The sequence below is a fragment of the Ylistrum balloti genome, unplaced genomic scaffold (assembly GCF_031769215.1).
Source record: "Ylistrum balloti isolate Yb309-2 unplaced genomic scaffold, AGI_CSIRO_Ybal_v1 Utg370520, whole genome shotgun sequence".
NCBI classification, from domain to species: Eukaryota; Metazoa; Mollusca; class Bivalvia; order Pectinida; family Pectinidae; genus Ylistrum; species Ylistrum balloti.
This window is the reverse complement of record NW_026782333.1, coordinates 564,027-578,235: the sequence shown is the minus strand read 5'-3', so window position 1 is coordinate 578,235 and position 14,209 is coordinate 564,027. Positions and strand designations below refer to the sequence as shown.

General features: G+C 34.6%; 1 protein-coding gene across 1 annotated transcript; it reads left to right on the top strand.

Annotated features, from left to right (window-relative positions):
• Window positions 1-4,952: 4,952 nt before the first annotated feature.
• LOC132555858 (uncharacterized) lies at window positions 4,953-11,044 on the top strand. The gene is made up of 6 exons (XM_060220218.1): window positions 4,953-5,022; window positions 6,136-6,210; window positions 7,006-7,076; window positions 9,056-9,292; window positions 9,748-9,855; window positions 10,876-11,044. The coding sequence occupies exons 2-6, from the start codon at window positions 6,139-6,141 to the stop codon at window positions 11,042-11,044; spliced, it is 657 nt and encodes a 218-aa protein (XP_060076201.1). The 5' UTR covers window positions 4,953-5,022; window positions 6,136-6,138.
• The last annotated feature ends 3,165 nt before the right edge of the window (window positions 11,045-14,209 follow it).

Sequence of the window (14,209 nt, the reverse complement as noted above, 5' to 3'; positions counted from 1 at the left end):
ACAACAACTAAAAACTGCACACGTGTACTTGTGAGACATTTCCCAGTGTAAGTACTTAATCAAGTTCGACTGTTAAGACAATAACGAACCGTTTTCATTTTTTAAACATTGTTTTTCCTTTTGTTTTTCCTCAACAATCCTTCAAACCTAGATCATTAGTCAGAAGAAGTCAATATTGTTGTTGTATATTTGAAAAAGATATCTATCAATCGTGACTTCAAGGTATTTGGGAATCCGAAACGAAGATTTTTGCCTAAATTTTATTTTTGGTCAAAAAAGGTACTTTCAGTTTTGCCAAAACTGGACAAATAATTTGTGACATGATTCCAGACCAGAAGATATTCATGTGGAAACATAATCGCACTGTCATTTACACATAAAAAAAGTTTGCATGACTCGTATGTATTCCTTTTTATATGATTAACAGAAATTTTCAAAACAGAAGTGAACCTATTTAACTGCCTCTAGAGGCACCGTATTGGACAGTTTTCTCGTTATTATGACGATTCGCATCACTTATAGGCCTGCACACAAATCACTTATAGGCCTCCACACAAATCACTTATAGGCCTGCACACAAATCACTTATAGGCCTCCACACAAATCACTTATACTAGACCACCACACAAATCACTTATAGGCCTGCACACAAATCACTTATAGGCCTGCACACAAATCACTTATAGGCCTGCACACAAATCACTTATAGACTTCTACACTAATCACTTATAGGCCTCCACAAAAATTACTTATAGGTCTCCACACAAATCACTTATAGACCTCCACACAAATCACTTATAAGCCTGCACACAAATCACTTATAGACCTCCACACAAATAACTTATAGGCCTCCACACAAATCACTTACATGCCTCCACACAAATAATCTTCAAATTGACACACATCATGATTAACAATAACAAACAAATTCTGATAATTTACAACTTATCTCCCTTGGATCATCGCCATCCAATTGGTTCATCACCAACACTGGCATCGCTACCCACATATTTACTATGTAGCAAAGGATGCATGGATGTAGGACTTTGGAATTTGTTCCGCCCAGAAATGCTGGTTGTCTTTTCCATAACTCTCCTGTGATATCTGCCTTCATGTGTTGACAGCATTTTCATAAATTATGTAACGAATTTTTAGGCTAAGTTTTTCTGCTACAATGTTAAAACGTTTTCTATTCAGTTCCTGCCACACTTCCATTACCTGAGAGTGTGATTCAGTACATTTTACCTACACCTTCCTGATTTCCATTCCTCTTCAAAAAACGACACACAATAAATCTGTTCATTTCCAAAATGTTTGCTGTTTTAAAACCGCTTTATATATGCCTTTTAAACTTGAAGATCAACTGTTTTGATCAGGTGTCATATGCCCTCCTCTGGCAGCCTTAGCTTTAAAACTAGCAGTCAACAACTATTTTTAAATACAAAACACGAAATTTGATTTCAATGTAAATAGTTAATGTTGAGAGTCTGTCATGTCCTTGATTTAAAATTTTGATGGATAAATGGTAACATCGATGGCCATGGTGAAAAAATTACTTGTTATAGGAATACAGGACCTCGTCAATATATAGAAATGTGATTCAATAACAACATTCTATAATGGAACCGTTCAGAGCGAGTCATTTACAGCTGTTACAGATTTCCTTCATATATTTCTATATATCTTTCGATAAATATAACTATTTAATCACGTTAAATCACAAAAAAATACTTTCTAGTGAATAACATGGCTAACATCGTGATTTACCAATAAATCTGAATTCAGGGTTTCCCTAAGCGAACAAGGATGTAAAGTGTGATTGGGTATCTTGTTTGTAAATATGTGAATATTTTATTTTTTATGACGTCACTTCCGTGTACTTAAAACCGATGGTTCCATGACATTAAACTAGGCTCGCATTCCATCAGTCTTAACTGAAGGAATTTATTTGTTAATTCATAAACTTAAAAGGGACTGAAGGTTCTCTTGTAGTGATACACGTACTTGATATGGAATGTCTATCACAATATATCATATGATATTTATAGACTTGAGACAGGATCAGAGCTTGACCAGGTTCTACTCAGATGCCAATGGTTATATCGTGTTTGCACTAGTACTTTTTGTCTCTTATTTGTCTACTACATCTTGGCTGTTTAAGAAAAAGAACATTTTAAAAATGCGAATGCACACATATTTATGTGCGTGAATATTTCTGTTCATTACTGTTCTCCTGTGAATTCGCCCATGTAATATTGTTGCTTGTATGTCATTATCATTATTTATTTTTTGTAAGTCTTTTATATTTTTCATTTTTTTACATCATCATCATCATCATCATCATCATCACCGTCATCAGAATAATTCACAGTCACATATACCCCCAACCCTACCATCTCACACACAAACAAACACACATTCAGTGTAGGAATAGTATAGGGTTTCTCGGCACATTTTAGCTGTATATTCCAAGATGAAGGTGAAAAGAGGTAACAGTGTTCGGAATTACATACAATAACCCTAGTTTCAGAATCTACAATGAATAAGTTTTATTAATTAAACACCACATCTGTACAAAACATTTTTTCACATATCAATACAATAATAAAACTTATACTGTTATTTCTCTGTATATTTCGATATTTCATATTAAGATTTACAAATGAGAGGGAGTTACTTAATGAAGCAATAACACTGAAAAAATATAGAAGGAATCGAAAAAGTCACGAATGAAACATGCGAAGGTGATTCAATTCCATAAAACATTGTACGGTTCATCTCCCTCCTACCTGAATGGCCCACTTTCTCCTTGTCTTTATGATACAACACTACAGATGTTGCTAATTTCCTATCACCTATATGCAAGACAAAACTATTTGCCACCTACCGCTGTCAACTTTCCTTCCCATACACGTTCAGTTTATTATAGCCTCAAAACGCCTACGTTAGATCAAATACATCATTCACTTTTAATGCACAATGTATCTCAATTAAAGTTGATATTGTCAACATGAACCTTACTATCGGTCCGACACAAGTGGAAATGTCCTTGTTCTCACTAAACGTATCAGACAATGTCCTTGCTTTCTTCGAAATCCCCATGAAATAGAAAGACGTCCTAATTATAAATATACATCTATATCTGTTGTAGAAAACGAAGTCGTGCTGTACTCACATTAAACATTTATATTACACCTTAAACTTTTTTGACATGAAAATCAGTGCAGATATTATAGCTCTGTTGTTACCAAACTTTGTATATAGATGATAAAGTCACTTACAACTGACCAATCTATATATTACATGTACTTATGTACAACTTTACGCATACCTAAATTGTACTGGAATCTGTTTCACTGTACTTACATCAATGTTTTTATCCGATTTTTCATTCTCTACTTTTTACCATTTTCCTACTGTCTCTTTCCCTTTTTACTTCCTCTCTTTTCTTCCACTGATAAGTCGCCGCCACCTTGTTGGTTTATATATCTTTTTCAAATCCTTCTTGTAAATGGTATGAGACATGAAAATGTTGTGATGAAAATAAAACAAAAAATGACAAAATGAACTGAATTTCTGATTGACAGTCTTCGTCGAAGTTTTGGTAATATCTTCCAATAGACTACAGGAACAAAGTATGCCCCTCTTTTTTTTCTTTTTTTTTCCATACGAATCTTTCTGACCATGTCTATCGTATGTGCCCACCAGAACAAGAAATGACATAACATACTTGTCTTCTTCAGTCACTTATCTCGATCTTTTAATCACAGACAACATTCCAACAAACTGTATGTTAAGCGTGATGAGTTCAATTTCCCTATTGTGAACTTTCCATTTCTGTGTAGCAACATTCCTCCATCTCTAACCTAAAGTGTTTTTTCAAGCAGTTGATTCGATATTCTACTGCCTGCTCCCAATACCACGATTCCCTGCAGAAAAAGCTTTAGAGAGATACCGGTTGATAAAGATATGTGGATATAGGGAAGTTTTTACGATCGTCTTAATGATCTCATTGAGAAACAGAATATGTCTTTATATGTGAAACTGGATGTATTTGATGCACACCAGTTTGCCTGGCGATTCCGTATTGTTGATATTTTTCTTAATTGGAAATGTGACATTGCTTACTTGGTTAACATGACATTTGTAGGGATAACTTAATCGTGCATATATCAAAAATAACTTTAAATAATATTTATTCAGCTTTCTACTTTTGTTCAGTTTGAGTGAGAAGATTGGTTATGTACTGTTGGCGAAAAGTGGTGTTAAGTGCAGCACGGCTAGTTAACTCAAGTAATATATGTTATACATGTGTTATACGCCGGAACCGGAAGTGACTATTTGTGGCATCCGTTTTCCTCTATCCAATTTTAATTGATCAAGATTACCAGTATTAAATGTTGCTATCTGTAGTCCTGAGTGAGTTGTATACAGACCGGACAGAACCCTAAGGCAGGAAGTAATTTAGTTTTATATCAATACACAACCTTTACTGGTTGAATCGTGTGTGATGCTATATTCAATTACTTGTAATTGTTTAAAAAATATTGTTAAAACAGTGGTGTGATTCAAAATTGACACCGTCTGCAATATAGAGAAAATTATACATATTTCTGTGGACACAGGTGAACTATTCTGTATCATTATCTTATGAACAGGTGACACACCTTATAATGTCGGTAGATATGCTTGATTGAACATCACCCGTCGACTGTTGAGTACATATGAATGGAAAGTAAATATGTGTTTTTCATTTTCTATCTTTGGTCTCGTTACTTGACTAAATCTTTCAGTTTCGTTTCATGTTAATATGAAAAACAGGATGATTTTGTGACAGGATTTGGAAAAAAAATATCTGAGTAATTTCTACAAATAAAGAAACAGTATAGACTGTGTATCTACCTATGACGTGGACAATCCCCAAATCTGTATACACAAAACTGTGTACTGTTTATGTGAAGCTTTATCGTTCATTTGTCATTACAACCACTGCAGAAAGCGGGGAGAGAAGACGTCTGACAGGTAGGTTATGGGTGAGGTAAGATGGGGAAGATAGGTTATGTTTAGCATGTTACTATTAATCGTCGTATTTGCTATACATACATCTGTATATCACTGCGGTATAACATTGTGAATCAATAAACATTCATGTCCCAATAGGTTCTTGTGAACTTTTATTACCATCTCATCCCTTCACAGTTTCAAGCAACTCCACAAACCTGCTAAGAATAAGGAAGAGGTTGGTATTATCTAAAATCCAGTTCATAAGTTTTGTTGTTGTGGCTTAAATCATATGATAGAATTAAAATAAAATGTTTCAAATTTTTAATGATAAAAATTGTACATTTTAAAATCAAGCTCATTTTTTCAGATGTTTTTTCTTTGTTTAAAGGCATATCAAGTGACTGGTTTCATAAGTTCATCCTCTATGTGGCTATTGCTTAGAAGCGGTAATACATTCTGGCGGAAACTACAGTAATGTTCATGTATATAACACAAAATCAGTCAGACCTTTAGATACAGACATCCCTTTCATACAAACTAAATAACACTAGTCTACCTGATGAACAGAAAACATACCTGGGTCATCTGATACAGTAGCCATGGAGCAAAGGCTGATCATGCCGTATACACACAATTACCTAATGTAATGGATATTTAAATATATACATGTACAAACATTTAGTGATTAAATAAAAAAAATATTACAGTAGACTTTAAACAAAATGTATGTGTTATAACAATGGAACACAATCTACTTTTATGCTATTTCCGACTTGTGGTTGTTGATTACGTGGACTGTAAAAGGTTGCCTTGGTATAGTTCTATTTTCGCTTTTTTAAAAGTGAAATTGTGAAAAACAGTAAAACCAGAAGACCATTTCGTTCGGTGAGACAATAAATAGTATTTATCTATATTCTTGGTAGTTAATTGGATTGACCAACATTTGTTGTTACTCTTCCGGAACACCTGGTCTTATTTTACTTGTACATTCTCATGGTGTCTCCGTGTAACTCATTCTTTGGTTCATATTTTCTCCTAGCTTCATCGAACATGAGTTTGCATTAAGATTATGTTGACATGTCGGTATTTTATTTGTAATTTCGTTACAAACTGTTTTACTTAAATTTTCAGACAATGCAGTTTGAGGAGGACACTAGGAGCGGTAAATGTACTTGTCTAAGCGCACAAGGCGTCAACAAGCTTTTGGTATTTTATTTTCGTTTTTTTTGTTATGGGTTTCACTAATAAATATTGTACAAAAGACACACGAGTGAATAACACATTTGCATAATTTAGAGTGAGATAGAGTAGAGCCAAACAATGAATTAAACCGCATCATACAGCTATTTCGTCGTTCTAGGACTCATCAGTAATGTTAAAATTTTGAAACCTAGGACGCTTAAATAAGTTAGTGTATATATGAAACAGTCGTAGGTATTGTCTTCGATAATACTAAAATAAATGGCAGATTTGGAACCAAACACGAACTAGATACCAAAAGATCATCTGAAGGTCAACGAGACATGTCTATTTTATATAGCCATATGTAGTTGTAATTAATGAACTAGCAATATTTCTGACCTTCGCCATTTTAATTAAACTGCAATGTTGTGCAAAAAAATAACAGCAACTGATTACGTATCTCGCTGAAATGTGTCGAATTATAGTACTAATCATATTTATTCATGCTATCGTTTTAATTATATCTTGAAACTTGCATTTTTCCAAACTTAACCTGACAATCCATAATACCTACAATATATTACATATATTGCTATAATGTCTTTCCCTGGTTTAGTGTTTCCCATTGTGTTGTGTTGAGTTCAATTGCAGTGAAACGTTGAAGTTTATTTAAACACCATGAGAAGTTTTATCAGTGTGGTGTTGCAGGTCAGATATTACATTTACTGTTTGGCATGAGTTTGTCCGCTATGGTTCAGCTGATCTGAGTACAGTAGCTCTACAGGACCAATTCTAAATTGACGAATCCCTTTATTTCAGCTAATAGTGGCAGTGTGTTTAGCAGCGACTACAATTATTGTCATTGCAGTTTTGATATGGAAAGAATTCAGGTAAGTTTCTGTGTTTTTAGATCCTTGTCGTTTTCTCCTGATACTTCAAGATTGTCCAAGCCTCATCTCCTGACACAGTTCTTACATCTAAATCATCCAAGCCTCATCTCCTGACACAGTTCTTACATCTTAATCATCAAAGCCTCATCTCCTGACACAGTTCTTACATCTAAATCATCCAAGCCTCATCTCCTGACACAGTTCTTACATCTTAATCATCAAAGCCTCTTCTCCTGACACAGTTGTTACTCATACATCCTCCAAGCCTCTTCTCATGACACAGTTCTTACATCTAAATCATCCAAGCTTCTTCTCGACACAGTTATTGCATCTAGATCCTCCAAGCCTCTTCTCATGACACAGTTCTTACATCTAGATCCTCCAAGCTTCTTCTCGACACAGTTATTGCATCTAGATCCTCCAAGCTTCTTCTCGACAGTTATTGCATCTAGATCCTCCAAGCTTCTTCTCGACAGAGTTATTGCATCTAGATCCTCCAAGCTTCTTCTCTTAGCATAGTTATTGCTTCTAGATCCTCCAAGCTTTTTCTCCCGACACAGTTCTTATATCTGAATCATCACGGCTTTTTAAGTCTTTTTGTAAATATATCCTTTCTAACTACAAAGTATTTATCATTGTTTACAGCCCTAAAGTTTTATTAACAAACCTAGGTATTGGCAAACATGAACGTTAATATCCAAGGATTCCCTAGCTGTACAAGAGGCCCATGGGCCCTGGTTTCCAAATATAAAAAAGTATTTTTTGAGATAATTTATCCATTGAGTCCTGACCTTGTGGTCGAACAGAAGCCAGAATCATCATTCATAAAATCCTTGTAAGGATGGAGGATTTGTAAGAACTTTTTTGTAAGAACTATCGTTTCTCATTATGTGCCATACATCTCTGATCATAGACTCCTGTTTGGTACAAAACATGAGTTCCCTTTAACTAGGAATGTTTCAGACCAAATCAGGACAGAGTCCCTTTCCCACAAGTATTTAGAACATTTCCTCTATTTCCACTAATCGGCCCCAAGCCACAGTTAACACAATTTAACACAATTTAAAAATTGATTTCCTATCATCCAATAATACAGTCTTAATTAGGAGAGAAGCATGACATTACTACAGAAGACGAATTTGCTCTATTTCCCTTATTGGGCCCTGACTCTCCCATACCAGGGGACAGAGACCGACCGTTTATTCAGCTTGACACCCCTCCCCCCCACCCACATATGGCGGTGAGATACTGTTGATATAAATTTATTTCCCTTTACCTAAACAAATTTGAGACCAAATAGATACAGTGAGGGAATATGTCATTATATATTTTTACTCCACCAAATCAAAACTGCTTATAAATGTTGTGTCCGACGTACGATAACAGTATGGATTTCAATCTTGGTGGTTTCGTTTGCTTTTTGTGCTGAACGTGATTTTCTGAATAGTGAATCAGATGTTGATCTAGCAATCATAAGTGACCCCCTATTTGCTGTATCAGAATCAGCGAGGAGTTCTAGCCAAGATTTTCTCCAATTCACACAAATCGCTACTGCTTACTATCAAACAGAATCATTCCGACTAATGATGTTAAAAAGGAATCTGTCACGTTTTGATCTGGGAGCCCCTCCATCAACTGTCTGGCTGTATACTTTCCCGTTTGAATGTGATGGGCTCACTGATGAATGAATTTAGAATGACTGAAAGTGGTGCGAATTAGCTTCCACATCACATCATGCCATGCAGGCTCGTGTGTGTAGTAATTTGGTATAAAATAATCTTTCGTATTGTAATGTTTTTGAAATGTATCAAAGAAAATCAGTTTGCCTTTCGCACCGTCATGAAACTAAAAAATATTCCTATTAATTCTTTGTAAGTATATGCCTTGTCCATGGTAAACTGTGTTAGAATTTTGGATGTAGCTGTTATATCAAATCATGTCTTTCATTACCAACAAATATTTGTCTCTGTTATTGATAGTGAGGATAAACGTATAACCAGTGCTACACTGAAAAAGTCCTATCCCGGATATTTCCGGACTGAGGAAGAACAATTGGAATTTGAGCGAAAATCGAGTATATATCATATAGTCAAAGAAAACGTCACGAGTCCCTGGAGTTGCGGAGTAAATTGCTTTCTGAAGAACAAAACAGTTAGTACTTCGCCGCGGACGCGGAGATCGGCCTTAGATACCACGTTCAATGGCTGCTGTCAGTCGTAAGCTCATTTTAAAATATTTTTACGTTACACAAACATAACAATAGATAAAATGATAATTAAAAAAAATATATATTTTGTAAGACTGTAAAGGTACAAGTTTTAGCGGTAATATTAATTTAGCGCTTTTTGTGCTCAAGTTATTGGTCAAAACATACTGTTGCTAATAACAGTTTCTGTACCGCTGTAAATATAATAACTATTGCGCGAACTCAGCTTAACATCCCTTTTTAATTGAAAACGTGCTAAAATTTTATTTCGGCAAGATCAGTACGTTTACAGTATATGGATGAAGTTAAGAGAGAACACTTATTCTGTAAACTGTGATCATACAGCAGGATTATATTGAGCTTGTTGTTCAGAGAGATGTCCTTTTCATTGCATTTAAAACCGTTTTTCATGAACAAATCTCTCTGATAAATTCTCAACATTTTTTTTTCATTTTTATTTTGAAGGAATACATTCTTCATCAGTCCGAATTTTAAGGACAATTTATTCGGTGCTACTCGTGAGCTTGTTTCACTAGACGAGGCACGTCAGTTCTTCCAGACCGGAAGTTGTCAGTAAGTCTTCTTACTCTATTTTGAATGTATTATCTGTTCTTATGATTTAACACTGGTCTTTCAATTGCTATGATAATACCAACTGAAAAGAATGTATGTAAGATATAAATGACTCGCAGCCATGTGAAATTAATGTCGGCGTTGAATCGCTGGTGATTTTCTATATATAGCAACGATGACGTTGGCCGTGACCTTGGACCCCTGAAACACAACGATGTCTGAGGTGTCCTCATAATTAATCTTTGTATCAAGTTTGACCAAACTCTATGGAAAAATGAAACCACTCGTTGTTTAAATTGAACTAGATAATACATTATATAAATAAAGCACCATTAACCTTGGCCTTGAACTTGGCCCCTAATACACGACATTTTCCAAAATATACTCATTCTTGACCTTTGCGTTAAATTTGACCTAATTCAATGAAAGAATGGAGTTGCTAAGTGTTTAAATTGAATCAGTTGACGATTTGCTATAGATAGCATGTGTAAACTTGGCCTTTACCTTGTACCACAGAAACACAACAGTACCCGAAGTATACTCATTACTGACCTTTGTACAAAGTTTAATCAAAATCTATCAAAGAATGAAGTTGTTAGGTGTTTACAATGAATTAGGACGGACAGGACGAGACGCAACGCGAAGGGACAGAAGTGGGTTACGCTCTATGTCCCCAATTTATGGCGGGGGGCATAAAACTCAATCCATGAAGAAACATTGACAGGATCTCGTTTTTAAAATACCCACAAGGAAAGATAAACTTTGTTCTCCAAATCAATCCTTAAAATATCACATTGGAAATAGCGACTTAATTTTTTGTTGTCTTGCATTACTAGCTGTGGAGGCACGTGTTGACAGCGACAGAATTGAATTCTGAAATAGCAGTGCTGTGCATTTCTCTTATACCTGAAAATCAGTGCAATATTTTAGGTATATATGTGGGTTTCAGAACTTCAATATCATACCACGAACGAAACATATTTAAAGATATGGAATCAAAATTATCTGTCACTATTTCAGGTTTGCGATCGGGTGTACTGGGTGTACATGTATGATGTCCAAGGAGATTGATACTGCAGTGGTGTACAAAACTGGAGAGACAGCTGACACAGCGGAAAGCATAGACGACACTGAAATTGACACGTTCTACTTCGAAAAATGTTGTAAATGTGTGAATATTGGGCAATAGATTCAGGACTGAAGATAAATAATGTTCTGATAAAATGTGAACACTTCTCGCTTTAGTAGACAGAATATAAACACATATCATAGAGGTTAGAATGCTAGTCCTCCACACAGTATATTTAATAAACTACGGAAAATCTATGGACGTTATCAACTTGAAGGTTGAGGAAACCCGAAAATGATGTGAACCCGTGAAATTGTAGCCACATTTGGCTTCATCGATAACTTGCCATATACAATTTGTAAATCGTTATCAGTAACAAAGAGATGGTATCAACATGTAAATCCAAAATCTAATTCAGAATCAATAATCGGGTAAAATTCAAGGAAAGTTCCAACCATTGCAAATAGGAAAGTGTTCTGGAAAATCCTGTCACAATGTATGAACCATTAGTCACACAATTGTATGATAGATATTCTTAGCAAGACCTTGAATTTCGAATCAAAAGCGGAATGCGAACATTAGACAGCGAGGCAGGGATGTTACTGTTAAGGAATGGCAAATGGACAATAGTAACTGTTGATTAAGATTTTTTACAAAGGGGTGGCAGTTAACTGCAGTTCAAATAATGGTTGCGGGCTATACAGGAACGAATTTCATGTAAAGTATAAAGCCAAGCCAAGAGGATGAATTCGTTAAGAGTTAAGATGATTGAATTTCTAGTTCACCATCTCGAACCCATTGGTATGATCTTCCAACAGAGTTCTTGCATGTCCACCGGTGTATTTTGTGAAATATTCGTTGCTTGTAACAGTATCATATCAATAAGACAAAGACAAGTTAAATCATAACTGTGTTTATTTCAAATGAAACCACTACAGCAATGGCCTTACTAGGTATATACAGCGATATATACGGACTCATCATCATTTACAGAGACTATTCTCTACATGCATAAACAATGAATTCAATCATTCACATCTTAGACGGATTGTAGAAAAAAATAACAATCGGTTTTCTAAAATAATTATAATAATAAAAACAAAAAATGAATTTGGATTGAATGTATTCTTTATATTTTAAAAACCTTGTTGATTTTTTTAGATGCTTCACAATAGCCGGGTTTTCGTGTTTCTCTGTATCAGCAGGCTGACTTCATTTAGCCATCCCGGAGTCCCTGTGATATTATGTTAACAAACATATAACGAAGTCACATGGACGAAGGCAAAAAAGAAACGACGAGAAAATGTTAAATGTTACTAAGCTTATTTACCCAGTTGCCAGTTCTATAATAGTTAATTGGGAAGTTTATGTATTCACTATGTAAAACACCGAGCAGTTGTTTTTCATTATCATCAAGTTAGAGATAATATTTATATACCATTTTCATCAGCCTAGATGAAAATAAGGAGTACATTTGTAGTTTGATTGCCTTTCTAAAACTCGTTTCAATGAACCACGTGGTAAATTTCTCACCCATGCGTAACGAGGACATTTCAGAGCCTAAAGATAACTATCGGGACAGATATGAATGAAGCTGGACATTGGTGTCACTTTTCATATGAAAGGAGTAGCACTTTTCAGTAAAAATCTAAAATGGTGTCCCAAACCCATTGATCTATAAAATGGAAGTGGGCATTGGAAAATTCCGGAATCAAAAAGAAAATCTGTAAACAGTAAATGAATACTGAAAAAAAAAACAACGAAAAAACGAGTATTTCCCTGAGACAATGGTAGTAAACAAATACATGATGGTACGGATTTAATAATGCGGATTACTAAATTGCTAAATCTAGAACTGTTTAAACAATTATCTTCAGTCAGTGGTATTGTTCGGTCGTTCTCATTTTCATCTTTCAAGTAGAAATTATCACCGGACCATTAGCAGTAACATGTAACTGAAGTTAAAACATTTATTTTACGAGTTCCCTATCCAAAGTCTTTTCACATTCTTTTACATACAAAATGAACCACAGAACTGATATAACTAATGTATATAACCATAACGTATAGATGAACATAACACGTGTTGTAAACGTCTGTGCGACATCTCAATCCGTGTCGTAACACCACTTATTAGTGACGTTATCTCAGTCAGTCACTTAACACCACTTATTAGTGACGTCATGAGTACAGGCAAACACATTACATGACCTATTTAAAAGGTTTTCTCCAGTACACTGTCCTCAGTTAATTACATATGCAGATTTTTAAAGTGGATTTCTGTTGGTATTTTCTTGTGTTATCTTGAATAATTGTATTAACGTTTAACATAAGGGGATACATCTCCATTTCAGAATCTTTTAAACTGAAGTTTTGCTGACAGTGATGAAGTATAATGTATCTTTCCGATTAAAACAAATCATTACAAGCATATTCAAACCGAATCCTAAAGAATATTTTGAAAAATACCCATTTTAACTATACCTGTAGTCCATATTTTGTTTTCTATCCTGAATCTTGTCTTGTGGAACCCTTTTAAAAAAACACTATAACCCATACTTTTATTTCCCTTAGACCTGGTTTCATATTATGGTAAGGCTAAAATACCTTTTTTAACCTAAAGTTAATATTTTTCATAATGGACCTGGAATTGTTAGGATAAGGTGAGATTTGAACACATGGATAAAAATTAGTCTACAACAAGTCACTGCGACCTTTCCCTCTATTCACGTTTCTTGCATACAGCAGGACCATCACCGGATACAGTATACACTGGGCAACACAACATGGGAATAAAGTTAATCAGATCTATACATGGCAATCATCACAAGACAGCAGCATTAACATACATCATATCTAATTTACATCTCATTTCTGTGTAAATATTCAAAAGATGCAAATATATCTCATTTTCAGAATGAATATGAAAAAGATGCAAATGTACCTTGTTTTCAGTATGAATATGCACAAGATGTAAATATATCTTTTTTTAGTGTAAGTATGCATAAGATACAAATGTATCTTGTTTCCAGAATGAATATGCATAAGATGCAAATATAACTCATTTTCAGTATGAATATGCATAAGATGCAAATATAACTAATTTTAAGTATGAATATGCATAAGATGCAAATGTATATTTCATTTTCCATTATGAATATACATGAAGATAACAACTATCTTAAAAAAAAAATAGCAAGCATTGTATTGAAAAAGTATCTTAAGAATGACAAAATTAAATGACAGCCATTTGGTCAGTCAATATTACCCAGAATACAATCATTT